This window comes from Bos grunniens, chromosome 5 (assembly GCF_055505025.1).
Source record: "Bos grunniens cultivar Pamir isolate PY7600 chromosome 5, Bosgru_T2T1.0, whole genome shotgun sequence".
Taxonomy (NCBI): domain Eukaryota; kingdom Metazoa; phylum Chordata; class Mammalia; order Artiodactyla; family Bovidae; genus Bos; species Bos grunniens.
Window position 1 is genome coordinate 58,547,508 of NC_141169.1, and position 16,343 is coordinate 58,563,850.

Here is a 16,343-nt window from a genome sequence, read left to right on the forward strand (position 1 = left end):
ATGTACTGCTGAGAGGACCAACAGCATCACTAAAAAGTTCACTGACAGCTCTCCTTTACCAGGGATGATGGTGAGACAGATCTTCATGGAGCTAGGCTTGTTAATATTCATGGGAATGATGGGGCTTGAAGAGGTAGAGGACAGTTAACTATTAGAAGCAATGACCACATAATTGGCAAGGTCAGAGAGGCAGCCAAAGGACTCCAAATGCAGGAAGTTGTAGAGAGTTAATAGACTTTAGCATCCCAAGGCCTCCCTAAGAAGCATCTGTAACATGCCCTACCTCCTCAGGTTCATCTAGAAATGTATCCTGTAAAAGTCAGGTGGATTCATGTTGATATATGGCAAAACCAATACAATATTGTAAAGTTAAAAAGTAAAATAAAAAAAGAGAAAAGAAGAAGAAGAAAAAAAGTCAGGTGGAGTTTGCCAGACTCCAGCTACAACAGATTCAGGTCATTGCCAACATAACCTAAGATATCTCTTCACCAAAATTTACCTTTAAATGGAGTCCAAATGATTCCTTGGTAATGGTTTTCATTCTGATCTCAGTGATCAGAAATGTCCTTATGAACAGATGTGAGATTCCATACAATACTTTACAGTAGGAATCACTTGCTGTAGGAGATGCCAGAAAGAGGCAGGCTTTTTTTGGAATTGTTTGAGGGAGAAGAAAATTGCTTAAAACCTGAGAATGTTTTATGAAATAGATTTTTTGTATGTGTGTGGCATCATGAATAATCTCTTCTGGGAAGTATCTAGGAATTTCTGACACAATATATTTATAACTTTTTGATAGTGATTGATAAGACTAAGAGCCCTTCATGTAAGGTAGATATAGTCATTCACCTGATCACTAGATTTGTGACAAGTAAAGCAATTTTTAATCAGACACTTCTGTTTTATATGTACTCTTAAGATATTATTTTCCTTCTTTATTAAAAGATATCTATAGGAAATAAATTATCTGAACTGGCCTTCTTTGAATACCTTTCTCTTGCTGACAGATGTAGAACTAAATTTTGATATGTGTTTTCAGTCAGTTTATCTGAGAAACAGTTTTAACAAAAGGAGTTATCATAAGGTCAAATTATCAGTTGGCATAACTTTATGAATCATTCAAAATTTCCCTTGATTTTGAGGCCACTAAAATGAATAAAGATGTGCTATTTTTCTGACCACATTACTGAAGGCTTCTTTTACTTGTTTATTCCTTAGAGTGTAAATGAATGGGTTCAATAAAGGGGCAATTAATGTATTGAGTATGGCGACTCCCTTATTGAAGGCAACTCCATCTTTTGCTGAAGGTTTTATGTACATGAAGATGCAGCTGCCATAAGAGAGGGTGATGACAATCATGTGGGATGAGCATGTGGAAAAGGCTTTCTTCCTTTTCTGAGCAGAAGGGATCCTTAGAATGGTCTGGATGATGTTTGTGTAGGAGAGAATCACCAGCATCAGAGTGAGCACCAACGTCACAACTGCTGAGATGAAGTCAACCAGCTCCAGGAGTCTTGTGTCTGAGCAAGATATTTCTATGAGGGGTCCATAGTCACAAAAATAATGATTCAGGGCATTGGAGGCACAGAAGTCCAGTTGACTGGTCATGATGATTGGGGATAGGATGATGAGAAATCCAGCCAGCCAAGAGCAGAGGACTAGCTGGATGCAGACTCTGCTGTTCATGATGGTCGTGTAATGTAGGGGTTTGCATATGGCCACATAGCGGTCATAGGACATGGCAGCCAGAAGGTAAAACTCTGTGGCTCCAAAGAATATCACAAAGAAATACTGAGTGAGGCAACCAGCAAAGCTGATGCTCTTGTTCCCAGTTGAGATACTGAATAGTAGCCTAGGAGTGAAAGTGGATATAAAGAAAATTTCTAAGAAGGAGAAGTTCCAGAGGAAGAAATACATGGGCGTGTGGAGGTGGGAGTCCAGTAGTGTGAGGGTGATGATTGTCAGGTTTCCTAAGATACTGATTATGTAGGTAAGGAGGAGAAGTATGAAGATGATACTTTGAAGCTCTGGGATGTCTGTTAGTCCCAGCAGAATGAATTCTGTCAAAGTTCGGTTTTTCATTGCTAATGATTCTGCCTGTGAAACTGAGAAGAGAAATGAGGTATGAAAAGGGCAGCAAAGCTCAGGAATATTGAGGGGAGAATGTGGGTTCCCCTTGAAATTTATTCATGGAAAATTCCTCTAAGTTAACAAAATGTCTGTTGGTCTCAACTGGCCCTTCACAAAATATGTTTACCCAGGTTCCCATGTAGGCAGCTTTCTTTTTGAAGCCTTTTTATTGAGGCAATGAAATAGTCATCTGGCACTCCATAATGCATCTTCTGCATATAAAAATTTACCCGTTTATCCACTCTTTGCTTTTTCCCCTATCTATGAAACCCTTCTCTAAGATCTTGTAGGAATGTTTCATCTTTCTTTAGTGTTAATGTTTTGATCATTTGCTTCATTGCTGTCTTCTTCAATATATCGGACACCTCCATATCCATTTGCTTTGCAGGAGTGAACAGCTATTTTTATATTCTGGCTTTTGTGCCTGGTGGCAGGTTTGGAGAAAGCTCTGAAATATTGAATCCTTTTTTGTATGAGACTTTTTCTCCTGGTTTTAACTGATAGAAGAGATTACAGTTAGCCAATAGTTCTAGGAAAGCTTTCTTTAAATATTCTTTAAATACTGTTTAAATATTCAGGGAGTAATGTTTACTGGGCCAGGAGCCTTTCTTACATTCTTTTAGTTTTCAGGACATAGATGTTACTGCTAAAGAAAAGTATGAAAGAGTCAGCCTGATCCCTTACAGACTGATATGGATTCCTCCCAGAAAAATACCTGCTAGGGTCAAGAATCACTTTAGGCATTTATCTTTGTTCTGATCTTCCAGTATCACAGGAACTAAGGGTCTTCAAGGGTGCTTATCTATAGCAAGTTCATAATGGAAGTCCCTGTTGCCCTTGGCCCACTGTGATCACTGGACTCTAATGTCAAGGCAGTGTCACCCTCTGAATGGGAGGCTCAGGCTTCTGTTCACTTTTTGCTCTTTGGAGAATTTTTCTACATTATAATTGAGAAATTTACATTTGTATTTCACAGAAATATAATCACAAGTCTGAGTATATAATTGTTTGGAGAAGTTCATTTCATTATTGTAATGTAGAAAAATTGTAAAAGATAAAAATTCCACTTATTCAATAGGTGAATAAATACATAAATTGTGACCTTTTGTATTTGGAATAAAATGGGAAAATTATTTGTACTGACTTTCGTAGTTTACAATATATTGCTAGGGAAGTAAACACAATCACAAGTATAGATTGTGATTTTTACCTGTGTAAGACACTGGGAATTTATACATATATTTCCAAATGTCTGGAAGAATTTTAAATGGTCAATGATAGTTATTTCTGGAGTGCCACTGATCACAAAATGAAAGTCTTTCTCTTTTTCTTTATCCCCATATTCATAATCTAAAAATAAAAATATGAACCTGAATGAGATTTTTAACAGTAAAAAACAGTAGTAGAAATTACATTCAGTTGGATTTCATAATCTGTCACCATAAAATGATAATATTGATGAACTGAGGACATACTCACTTTTTGACACTCAGAAAAGATGTTGAGGGATTTTACCTCTGGATGCTGTTAGGAAGAGTCAAAATTGAGAAGTCAGATGTGGATAAGAAAGTAAGATAAAATGTAACACATATTCCACTTTTCTAATACTACTCCATGCCCTGATTGCTCACAAAGCATACAGGTTTCTTGGGCAGGAGTTTGAAAAGAAATAGTTTCTAGCTCCCTTTGCCTTTAATCAATCACTTGTTCCTGCCTTTTCTATAAGTTGATCCCATTTAGGATTGGTTCTACAATTTCTGAAGTTGCTACCTTATTTAAACTATTTGAAGAATAGAGGAACATTTTACTTCTCACAGTCTCTTTTTTCCCCTCCATTTGATCTGGACTTCTTTACAATTTTTTATCAGTTTGAGTGATACATATTTTATTGAGTTTACTCAGCAGAGACATTGGGGAATAAATTTTTCCCTGGGGGCCCAGGTCAAGAAAACTTTAATTAGCCTTAATAAATAATGTTGGGAATTAACTTTTGACAGGTAACTAGAAAGATGCTCCAAAGAGACCCACGAGGAGGCTGTTACATGGGCATCAGTTACAGGATAAAAGTCTTGTGGGAACTGAAGCAATAATGGTGATCATAATAATAAAAATGCAACATTAGTTTATCAAGCATTTTACCTGAGCTGGGCAGAGTTTTATTAATTTCCATTCTTTATCACTTTATGCTCACTACATTTGAGGCATTTGTTATTTTTAGGCTCTTGGCCCACCTATTTAGTAGGTGTGTGACCTTCAGAAGGTTCTCTAGCCTCTCTGTGCCTCAGTTGCTTCATCTGTTAAATGGGGATAAGAACAGTAATTGGAACAAAAATCTGTCATAAGCACTAAATGTGTTGATAGATGTGGAGTGCTTAGAAGAGTGCTTGGAATACAGTAAATGGAAGACAAGTTATCATTCTTATTACTGTTATTATTTTACCCATTTTGCAGATGAGGGAATGAAGAACATAGAAGTTGTGTAGTTTTCCCAACATCGCATAATAGGAACTCTGAATTATTGGCGTCTGAGGGCTGGTTTGCCTAATTCTACAGCATGCCATGTGCCTCTTCAGGAGCATGAGGAATGCAGAAGCGGTTGGCTTCCTACTGTCAGTGGCATCACTGTTTCACCATGGGGGTGGGGAGTTTAGCATTTATTTCAGAGCAAATTCTTTCTTTCCTGTGTTGGGCCACTGTTCCCTGATTCCTGCTTTCTGATGAAAGGCAGGATGTTATATATGCTTCTATCTTCTCCTCCATGGACTTGAACTACCTTCCCTGATATTCCTTCCCCATTTTCTTTCTTCAAACTTTTTTTTTATGTGGACAATTTAAAAAGTCTTTATTGAACTTGATACAGTATTGCTTCTGTCTTATGTTTCGGCTTTTTGGCCATGAGGCATGTAGGATCGTAGTTCTCCACTAGGGATGAAATCTACATCCCCTATGTTGGAAGGCAAAGTCTCAACTATTGGACCACGAGGGAAGTCTCTCTCACCCATTTTCTTTTCGATTCTGCATCTCAGAAGCCTAGGTGGCTTCTATTCATATACTTGGAGTCCATAGATCATTTACATGGCAAAGTCAATAGCAGACTGATCTTCAAGGATCACAGAATCATTGAAAGAGAGGTCCATGGTGTCGTTACACTTGACTCTGGTCAAGAGATCAAATGGTATTGGAGTTTCCTCTTGAGTTTGGTGAGAAGAATGGTTTCTATTTTCAGGGTTGGTCTAAGGTAAATCTATGAGATCATGAAGTTTGTCTTTTGTTCTCTGTGGTGAATGAGTGCTTACTCTTTAGCTGTAGGCAGAGTGACTTAAAAGATGAAAGCTGTAAATATGGATTTGAGACTGATAATATGTAGCTGACCAAGAGTCTTCCAACCCATAGACCCCCAGTAGGAAAGATAAAACAAGCTAATGGAAATGGCAGAAGGACAAAGGTGTGTAAACCAAGGCAGGAGAGGTACCGGAAATGGATTTTTCAAAGAAGCAAAGGACGAGAAGATAAGCAAGAAGCCAAGATGGTGTAAACATGTGAAAGAAGAGATAAATATGGTCAGTCAGAAGCTGACACAGTGAGATTATTTTGTATTCAATATGTGGGATCATTTCTTCCAAGCCCACATTCCCCTAAGAGAATCTTTCTTGGGTTTATCCTAGAATGGGTAACTCCTTGACCACTGATGATTGGAACTTGATAGCAGAAGGGCCAAGCTGTCATAATTAGAATCTCTTTCCTGGGTGCTTATACCATATTTGAGTTTGCTAACTGCATGCAGTCAGGTTGGAAGAAGATTTAGATTTTATGGGGCAGGCGTAAAGGGCTATGTCACAGTGGATAAAGAATCAAAGATGCTGGACCATAGTGAGAAAAGGTGGGATAGAGCCACAGTGAGAGAGGGAGGGAGAAAGAGAGTGGGGGGAGGGGGAGGGAAGGAAAAGGATGAGAAAAGGGAGGAGGAAAGAGAAAGGGCTGAAGTGCCAAAGAATTGATGCTTCTGAACTGTGGTGTTGGAGAAGACTCTTAAGAGTCCCTTGGACTTCAAGGAGATCAAAGCAGTCAATCCTAAAGGAAATCAGTCCTGAATATTCATTGGAAGGACTAATGCTGAAGCTGAAGCTCCAATACTTTGGCCACCTGATGCGAAGAACTGACTTATTGGAAAAGACCCTGATGCTGGGAAAGATTGAAGGCAGAAGGAGAAGAGGACCACAGAGGATGAGATGGCTGGATGGCATCACTGACTCAATGGACGTGAATTTGAGCAAGTTCTGGGAGTTGGTGAAGGACAGGGAAGCTGGGCATGCTGCAGTCCACAGGTCACGAAGAGTTGAACATGACTGAATGACTGAATTGAACCAAAGAGAAAGGAAGAGAGAAATTCAGTAATCTTGAAACTGATGTTTCCAAGTAGATTTTCAGGTAGTCAAAGGATAGGTTTTCATAAATTATTCCACCAGGAGATTTCTGTCTAAATACAAAATTTTAAAATACTGGGACATAAACTTCACACTTGAGCCCCAACACATTAGCTTCATAAATACAACCCATTTCATGTTTATATATTAAAAATATTTATTTTTATAAACAGACAAAATATAGAAGATAATAGTGAATTCCCATAGCTGATTATTTATGTCCTACAATTTGAAGATTTTGGTATCATTTTAATCAAACCAAGGCCTTTTCAACTGGGTACAAGCAGAAAACCATGGAGGGTTTTATTTATTTTTTTTTGACTATATAAATTTTATTTATTTATTTTTTTAAATAAAGTCTTTTTTTTCTTTTTATTTATTTATTTTATTTATTTTTTTATTAAAAAAATTTATTCCTTTATTTCTCATGTGTTCCCCATCCTGAACCCTCCTCCCTCCTCCCTCCCCATACCATCCCTCTGGGTCGTCCCAGTGCACCAGCCCCAAGCATCCAGCATCGTGCATTGAACCTGGACTGGCATCTCGTTTCATACATGACATTTCACATGTTTCAATACCATTCTCCCAAATCTTCCCACCCTCTCCCTCTCCCACAGAGTCCATAAGCCTGTTCTATACATCAGTGTCTCTTTTGCTGTCTCGTATACAGGGTTATCATTACCATCTTTCTAAATTCCATATATATGCGTTAGTATACTGTATTGGTGTTTTTCCTTCTGGCTTACTTCACTCTGTATAATAGGCTCCAGTTTCATCCACCTCATTAGAACTGATTCAAATGTATTCTTTTTAATGGCTGAGTAATACTCCATTGTGTATATGTACCACAGCTTTCTTATCCATTCATCTGCAGATGGACATCTAGGTTGCTTCCATGTCCTGGCTATTATAAACAGTGCTGCGATGAACATTGGGGTACACGTGTCTCTTTCCCTTCTGGTTTCCTCAGTGTGTATGCCCAGCAGTGGGATTGCTGGATCATAAGGCAGTTCTATTTCCGGTTTTTTAAGGAATCTCCATACTGTTCTCCATAGTGGCTGTACTAGTTTGCATTCCCACCAACAGTGTAAGAGGGTTCCCTTTTCTCCACATCCTCTCCAGCATTTATTATTTGTAGACTTTTGGATAGCAGCCATTCTGACTGGTGTGAAATGGTATCTCATAGTGGTTTTGATTTGCATTTCTCTGATAATGAGTGATGTTGAGCATCTTTTCATGTGTTTGTTAGCCATCTGTATGTCTTCTTTGGAGAAATGTCTATTTAGATCTTTGGCCCATTTTTTGATTGGGTCATTTATTTTTCTGGAGTTGAGCTGTAGGAGTTGCTTGTATATTTTTGAGATTAGTTGTTTGTCGGTTGCTTCATTTGCTATTATTTTCTCCCATTCTGAAGGCTGTCTTTTCACCTTGCTAATAGTTTCCTTTGATGTACAGAAGCTTTTAAGTTTAATTAGGTCCCATTTGTTTATTTTTGCTTTTATTTCCAATATTCTGGGAGGTGGGTCATAGAGGATCCTGCTGTGATGTATGTCAGAGAGTGTTTTGCCTATGTTCTCCTCTAGGAGTTTTATAGTTTCTGGTCTTACGTTGAGATCTTTAATCCATTTTGAGTTTATTTTTGTATATGGTGTTAGAAAGTGTTCTAGTTTCATTCTTTTACAGGTGGTTGACCAGATTTCCCAGCACCACTTGTTAAAGAGATTGTCTTTAATCCATTGTATATTCTTGCCTCCTTTGTCAAAGATAAGGTGTCCATATGTGCGTGGATTTATCTCTGGGCTTTCTATTTTGTTCCATTGATCTATATTTCTGTCTTTGTGCCAGTACCATACTGTCTTGATAACTGTGGCTTTGTAGTAGAGCCTGAAGTCAGGTAGGTTGATTCCTCCAGTTCCATTTTTCTTTCTCAAGATCGCTTTGGCTATTCGAGGTTTTTTGTATTTCCATACAAATTGTGAAATTATTTGTTCTAGCTCTGTGAAGAATACTGTTGGTAGCTTGATAGGGATTGCATTGAATCTATAAATTGCTTTGGGTAGTATACTCATTTTCACTATATTGATTCTTCCAATCCATGAACATGGTATATTTCTCCATCTATTAGTGTCCACTTTGATTTCTTTCACCAGTGTTTTATAGTTTTCTATATATAGGTCTTTAGTTTCTTTAGGTAGATATATTCCTAAGTATTTTATTCTTTTCGTTGCAATGGTGAATGGAATTGTTTCCTTAATTTCTCTTTCTGTTTTCTCATTATTAGTGTATAGGAATGCAAGGGATTTCTGTGTGTTGATTTTATATCCTGCAACTTTACTATAATCATTGATTAGTTCTAGTAATTTTCTGGTGGAGTCTTTAGGGTTTTCTATGTAGAGGATCATGTCATCTGCAAATAGTGAGAGTTTTACTTCTTCTTTTCCAATTTGGATTCCTTTTATTTCTTTTTCTGCTCTGATTGCTGTGGCCAAAACTTCCAAAACTATGTTGAATAGTAATGGTGAAAGTGGGCACCCTTGTTTTGTTCCTGACTTTAGAGGAAATGCTTTCAATTTTTCACCATTGAGGATAATGTTTGCTGTGGGTTTGTCATATATAGCTTTTATTATGTTGAGGTATGTTCCTTCTATTCCTGCTTTCTGGAGAGTTTTTATCATAAATGAGTGTTGAATTTTGTCAAAGGCTTTCTCTGCATCTATTGAGATAATCATATGGTTTTTGTTTTTCAATTTGTTAATGTGGTGTATTACATTGACTGATTTGCGGATATTGAAGAATCCTTGCATCCCTGGGATAAAGCCCACTTGGTCATGGTGTATGATCTTTTTAATGTGTTGTTGGATTCTGATTGCTAGAATTTTGTTTAGGATTTTTGCATCTATATTCATCAGTGATATTGGCCTGTAGTTTTCTTTTTTTGTGGGATCTTTGTCAGGTTTTGGTATTAGGGTGATGGTGGCCTCATAGAATGAGTTTGGAAGTTTACCTTCCTCTGCAATTTTCTGGAAGAGTTTGAGCAGGATAGGCGTTAGCTCTTCTCTAAATTTTTGGTAGAATTCAGCTGTGAAGCCGTCTGGACCTGGGCTTTTGTTTGCTGGAAGATTTTTGATTACAGTTTCAATTTCCATGCTTGTGATGGGTCTGTTAAGGTTTTCTATTTCTTCCTGGTCGAGTTTTGGAAAGTTGTACTTTTCTAAGAATTTGTCCATTTCTTCCTCGTTGTCCATTTAATTGGCATATAATTGTTGATAATAGTCTCTTATGATCCTTTGTATTTCTGTGTTGTCTGTTGTGATCTCTCCATTTTCATTTCTAATTTTATTGATTTGAATTTTCTCCCTTTGTTTCTTGATGAGTCTGGCTAATGGTTTATCAATTTTATTTATCCTTTCAAAGAACCAGCTTTTGGCTTTGTTGATTTTTACTATGGTCTCTTTTGTTTCTTTTGCATTTATTTCTGCTCTAATTTTTAAGATTTCTTTCCTTCTACTAACCCTGGGGTTCTTCATTTCTTCCTTTTCTAGTTGCTTTAGGTGTAGAGTTAGGTTATTTATTTGACTTTTTTCTTGTTTCTTGAGGTGTGCCTGTATTGCTATGAACTTTCCCCTTAGGACTGCTTTTACTGTGTCCCACAGGTTTTGGGTTGTTGTGTTTTCATTTTCATTCGTTTCTATGCAAATTTTGATTTCTTTTTTGATTTCTTCTGTGATTTGTTGGTTATTCAGCAGGGCATGGAGGGTTTTAGAAACACTAAAATCTATAGATATCTGTGCTCAGTGGACTTGTTCCAAGCATCCAATCTGTTTGGCCAGATCACGTCGAGATATTCACCTTTTAAATAAAAGTTTCAAAAACATTTTTTTTTGCATCTTTACAAATGTATTTTATGCCTCAAATGAAGTGCTGAAAAAATTTACACTTAGGCACTTTCCTGGCAGTCCAATGGTTAGGACTCTGAGCTTCCATTGCGGGAGGTGTGTGTTCAATCCCTGGTCAAGGAACTAAGATCCCACATACTACTTAGTGCTGACAAAAAGTTATTAAAAAAATTACACTTAGAAGGAAATTTCCAAGGGGAAATAATTTTGGAGAACTCATGCTTTGACTACCTTGAAATGTATTTGTAAACAGGAGTTTCAAGATTAGAATTTCTCTGTCTCCCGCTTCCCTCCTATTATTCCTACTCCCTCTCATTCTTTCCCATTTCCCTCCTACTCCTTAAAAACAATATTTATTTCTTTATTTATTTTGGCTCCACTGGGTGGCATGTGGGATCAACATGACCAGGGATCAAACCCAGGCCTCTTGCATTAGGAGTGCTCCCTGAATTGGGAGTGCGGAGTCTTAGCCACTGAACTACCAGGGAAGTTCCCCTCCTTGCCTATCTTTTATTTATCCTTTTCTCTCTCCCTTCCTCTGCTCCCCCATGCCTAGAATGAGGTGTGTTGTCCAGGATGAAAACAAAGATGATCTCTCCTACACTGAAAGTGAATGAAAAGTTAGAGCAGCTCTGAGCTCCACGCTCACCTTCAGAGACAGCCTTGGTACCTGTTATTAGGAAGAGAGGAAAAGAAAACTTCAAGTTATTATTTTTCCCTTTTGAGTTTTGAGACAAGAGTAGATGTATGGTCAATCATCACTTTTTTTAAAAAGGATTTTATACTGATCTTTTAATTTTTATAGAGAGTCCTTACGACTTCTCCTGAGGATTGTTTCTAAGCAGAGTTCCCTGGGTGCTTCCCTTCAGTGTTCAACATTTTCTAAAACAAAACAAAACAAAACAAAACAAAATGAGACAAAACAAAACCACACAAAACCCCGCTAGAGGGAGTTATTTGCCTAAATTATTCCCGTGACGGAGCTTCCATTGTTTGAGAATTGAAATCCTTTCAGGTTTTGTAACTTGTGTGGTGTGTAACATTTGGTAGAAAATCCCTCTGGAAAGAGCCATTTAACCAGATTATCTCTAGAATATTGATTCTGTGCCTTGAACATCTGGTTTCTTCTACATGAACATGTTATAAACTGTGTCCTGAGTCCTCAGTCCCTCTCCCCATCATTCCACAGACCTGGTGGGGGTCTCACACTGGAATAACCTTCACTTTAAAACTTGGGAGTGCAGGTGAAATGGATTTAGAGGTATCAATGCAGCGTGTTAGCCTTTAAGGTGCAGCTGCCAAGGTGGGAGCATACTGCATTTGTTTGCTTTGGACCTGGCTCATTAGTTGTCTGTCTTTATTGGGCTTGGCGAATGGAATTCAGACTGAGTCAGAGATTTCCCTGGTGGTCCAGTGGTGGAGAATCCACCTGCCAATGCAGGGGACAGGGCTTCAATCCCTGGTACAGTAAGAATCCAGGCAACTAAACCCGTGCACCATAACTACTGAGCCCACACACCCAGAGCCCACAAGCTGCAACTATTGAAACCTGCACACCCTAGAGCTCGTGCTCTGCAACAAGAGAGGCCACTGCGTGCACCCCACCAGAGCAATTCAGTGGGCAGTGACAGAGACCCAGTGTAGTCAAAAATATAAAAAAAAATGGATTCAGCCTGGGAAGTGGGCAATTTAGCACACCCTCCTCTTGCCTGACCATTTCCTGCAGCTTCGGAGAAATACATACCCAGATGGGGAAGCTCTGGGTCTCTCTCCCGTAGGCCATCACCTTCATCAGAGAACTTTATTTTGAGTGAGAAAGTCCCTGGAAAACAATGTCTCAGAAGTGCCCTTGATGAGAGTATGGGGGAGTTGAGAGTATGGGGGAGTTGAGAAAGGTCCTGAGCTTTCTGGGAAATTAAAAAACCTCATTTTACACAGAGAATGTGCTCAAGTTAGGCTCCATGGGATAAGACCTTCAAAATCTACCAACCTCCCTGTCTGAGCCTTATTTCAGGGGACAGATTACCTGTGACGAGGACACTGAAGGCCCCAGAAGAAAAATAAATAACTCTGTCTCAATATACATCCTGTAGACAATCTATTTCTCGGTAACTATGGTCTGTGACAATAGGTGAGAAGAGACCAGGTCCTCCTTCCTGACCTGATCATCCCAACTACAGTTCATATGGGTAATCACTCTCTGTCCCTCACTTCTTAATGGTAGATCCTGAACCAGGACACTGCGTGTGTTTACCATATATGCTTACTTTTTCTTGACGAATTTTTGTTGACTAATAAAGCACTTTAATACTTAGTGGCTGAAAGCAGCCACATTTATTTTATTCATCATTCTGTGGGTTGGCCATTTGGGCTGGGCTCATCTGGATGGTTCTCTATTGGCCTTTGATGGGCTTATTCATGTATCTTTGACCACTGTCAGCTGGGCAGCTCTGTTTCATGGTGGCAGGGAGCATGTGTGTATGTGTGTGTCTGTGTGTGTGAGTTTATCTGCAAGGGTGATGGGGGCAAATTTTGCCTAGGTTAGTTCAGGCTTGTTCATATAGTGGTAGGTTTCAAGGACTTCTTGTTTCTGAAAGTTTCCTGGTGGCTCAGATGGTAAAGAATCTGCCTGCAATGAGGGAGACCTGGGTTCAATCTCTGGGTCAGGAAGATCCCCTGGAGAGGGGAATGGCTTACCCACCCCAGTTTGTTGCCTGCAGAATTCCACGGACACTCTGGTGGGCTACAATCCATGGGCTCGCAGAGTTGGACATGACTGAGCAACTAACAGTGCAAACATAAAGTGTCACTTGTATGAAGCAAGCCACATGGCCAAACCCAATGTCAGTGTGGGAGGGCACAACCAATGTAGGTGGCTACAGAGAAGCAAAAAGTATATACTACTCACTTGCAGTCTCTGACAGCTGGTCATCTTTGACACATGAACTATGTGTTGAAATACAGAGGTAGAGTGAATCTGAGAGTGATTGTGGAGGAAGAAGCAACGGGAGTGAGTGAGCCTCGACTCCTTACACACCCTGGAAGGTGCCTTGTAGGGTTGCTACTTATTTTGGAGCCCAGTCATTTTTCTGACCAAGTCTTTTACTACTTGCTTCACTTGCTGGTTCCTGAGAGTATAGATGAAGGGGTTCTGAAGAGGGGCAATAACTGTATTGATTAGAGACACTCCTTTGTTGAGATCAACCCCTTTGCCTGGAGAAGGCTTTACAGTAGCACATGGTGACCACAATGATGTGGGAGGAACAGGTGGAGAAAGCCTTTTTCCTCTCCTGGACAGAGGGGATCCAGATAATTGTCCGGATAATCTGGACATAGGACATGGAGATCAGCACCAGTGTGCTAAGCAGTGCCACCAAGGCCGGGGTAAAATCCACCATCTGCAGCACCTTTGGCCCACTGCAGACCACCTCCATTAGAAGTGTATAGTCACAGAAGAAGTGGTTGATGTGGGTATCACAGAATGGAAGCTGACTGGTGAAGACGAGAGGAATGATGATGAGGGAGAATCCAGCCAACCAGCAGGTGAGGATGAGCCGCGTGTAGACTCTGCTGCTCATGAGGACGGGGTAGCAGAGCGGCCGGCAGATGGCGATGTACCGGTCATAGGCCATGGCTGTGAGGAGGAACTCCGTGGCCCCCAGGAAGATGTGGAAAAAGTCCTGGGCGATTCAGCCAGCAAAGCTAATGGTCTTAGTTCCCGTGGCAATGTTGAGCAGCATCTTGGGCACGATGACAGTCTGGAACCAAATTTCCAAGCAGGACAGATTCCGGAGGAAGAAATACATAGGGGTCTGCAGGCGGGTGTCCAGCAAGGTCAGGCTGATGATGGCCAGGTTTCCAGACACGGTCATGAGGTAGGCAAGCAGCAGGAGCAGGAAAACTGCCACCTGAAGCCTTTGGTGTCTGCAGGCCTTGGAGGTAGAACTCAGTCACCAAGGTCTGATTGGCCATTGTAGATTTCATGTCCTTGCCAGAAACATGCAAGCCCGGGCAGATAGAGACATCAGACATTAGCAATCCAGGGCCGATAGAGACATCAGACATTAGCAATCTTGGGCAGATAGAAGCATCAGATAGGTCTCCCAATGGATTGAGGGAAGTAGAGCAGAAGCTTCTAGAGGCCCTTCCCTAGCCAAAAATGTCACCTTCTTTAGAATCCTGATAGAATTATTGGATGTCAGTGATTGTCCTCTCTCACTCCCATCTTCCCTCCCTCTTTTCTTTCATTTCTTTCTGAGAAAGTCTATACAGAATCCTCTGCTAAGAACAGAAGAACTAAAATGGGTTTAATCCCACTGACCACAGCTTCCTCTGTCCATCACCTCATCTGGCTACAAAACAACTTGCAGAGTGATGCTGCATCACTTGCTATTTTCACACCTCTTGCTAGTTCTTCTGGCTGACTCTATAGGTAGGGGGACCATACAGGTGAGGGCATTCTGGGAAACACAGTCCTCAATTTAATGAAGATGATATAATAGTGAAACTGTGTACAAGCCTCTGTGTCCTTGTCTTCTGAAGTAAAATGCTGACTCAAGAGTTAATGATTGGGAAATGTGAAGATGTAGAAACAAAGAGTAGCTATTAGTCTGGGGAACTGGTAACAATTTAGACAATAATTCTGCCACATAGCTGAGTTTCCAAACTCACAGTTCCTTGAAAGGTATAGATAAAGGCCTGACACACTTTCCTGTTATTTTTACAGGAAGCAGACTCCATCCAGGTGAAAACTGCTGACAAGCATAGACCCTAGACTGGTTGAAATTAGAAGGTTGATGATATGTAGAACTGCAGCTTGATGCTGGCCAATCCCAGAACTGTCCATGAGCTGATCACACCCTACTCCTCACTACCTTCTCCAGGGTGAGTCACACAGTCTTGAGGGCACTAGCCTACTGGCAAAGCAATAAAAGCTACTCTTTTTCTACTTCATCCAAAACTCTGTCTCCATATTTCCATTTGGCATCAGTGAACAGAGGCTAAATTTGGTGAAATAGTTAATCATAGCATGTCCATGCAAGAAACTCATTAAGTATTCTTTGTAAAGTAGGAATAGTAACAGGATATTTGTGATGATGATATGACATAATGCTTGTAAAGATTTTAACAGTGATTGCCACATGGTGAATATTCAAAAAGCAATTATTATTATATTTATATATTAAATAGATAAGCAAATAAGCAAAACAAGAATTCTTTGCTGTTCTCCCAGGCCTCTTTAGAATTGCACACACCTATTCATCCTTTAAATCTAGCTTAAGATTTATTTTTTTAAACAAGTTTTATTTATTTTTGTCCACACTGTGCTGAATGTGTATGTGGGATTCTAGTTCCTGGATCAAGGATGGAACTCATGTCCACCACCGTGGAACCTCAGAGTTCTAACCACTGGACCACTCCCCTTAAGACCTCTTATTTGAAGCCTTCCCTGTAAGCCCTAGGCTGAATTCACTGCTTCCTCCCGTTTCCCATAATTTATGGTCTTTGCCTGGTATGGTGCTTACCAGATGGCATGTGGTGAAGAATCCTCCGGCCACTGCAGGAGACACAGGAGATGTGGGTTTGATCCCTGGGTCAGGAAGATCCCCTGGAGGAGGAAATGGCAACCCATTCCAGTATTCTTGCCTGGAAAATCCCATGGACAGGGGAGCCTGGCAGGCTGAAGTCCATGGGGTTGCAAAGAGTTGAACATGACTTAGTGACTGAGCACTTGCCTGGTATATTTCCATAGGGTCTGTTATAAAGGATAGAGCCTATCTTCCTTGCAAGACCACAAACACCTGAGCTCAGGGACCTTTTTGTTCATCTGTGTATCTCATCACTTACCTTCCCTCTTTACTCAGTATAGATATGCATCATCTCAGGTCTGTAT

At 40.0% G+C, this 16,343-nt stretch overlaps 1 protein-coding gene and 1 pseudogene across 1 annotated transcript; both read right to left on the reverse strand.

The window, feature by feature from the left end:
- Window positions 1-1,146: 1,146 nt before the first annotated feature.
- LOC147372093 (olfactory receptor 6C4-like) lies at window positions 1,147-2,178 on the reverse strand. Its single transcript, XM_086403957.1, has one exon. The coding sequence runs from the start codon at window positions 2,080-2,082 to the stop codon at window positions 1,147-1,149; it is 936 nt and encodes a 311-aa protein (XP_086260083.1). The 5' UTR covers window positions 2,083-2,178.
- An 11,333-nt stretch (window positions 2,179-13,511) lies between these two features.
- LOC147372094 (olfactory receptor 2AP1-like) lies at window positions 13,512-15,296 on the reverse strand (annotated as a pseudogene).
- Window positions 15,297-16,343: the final 1,047 nt, after the last annotated feature.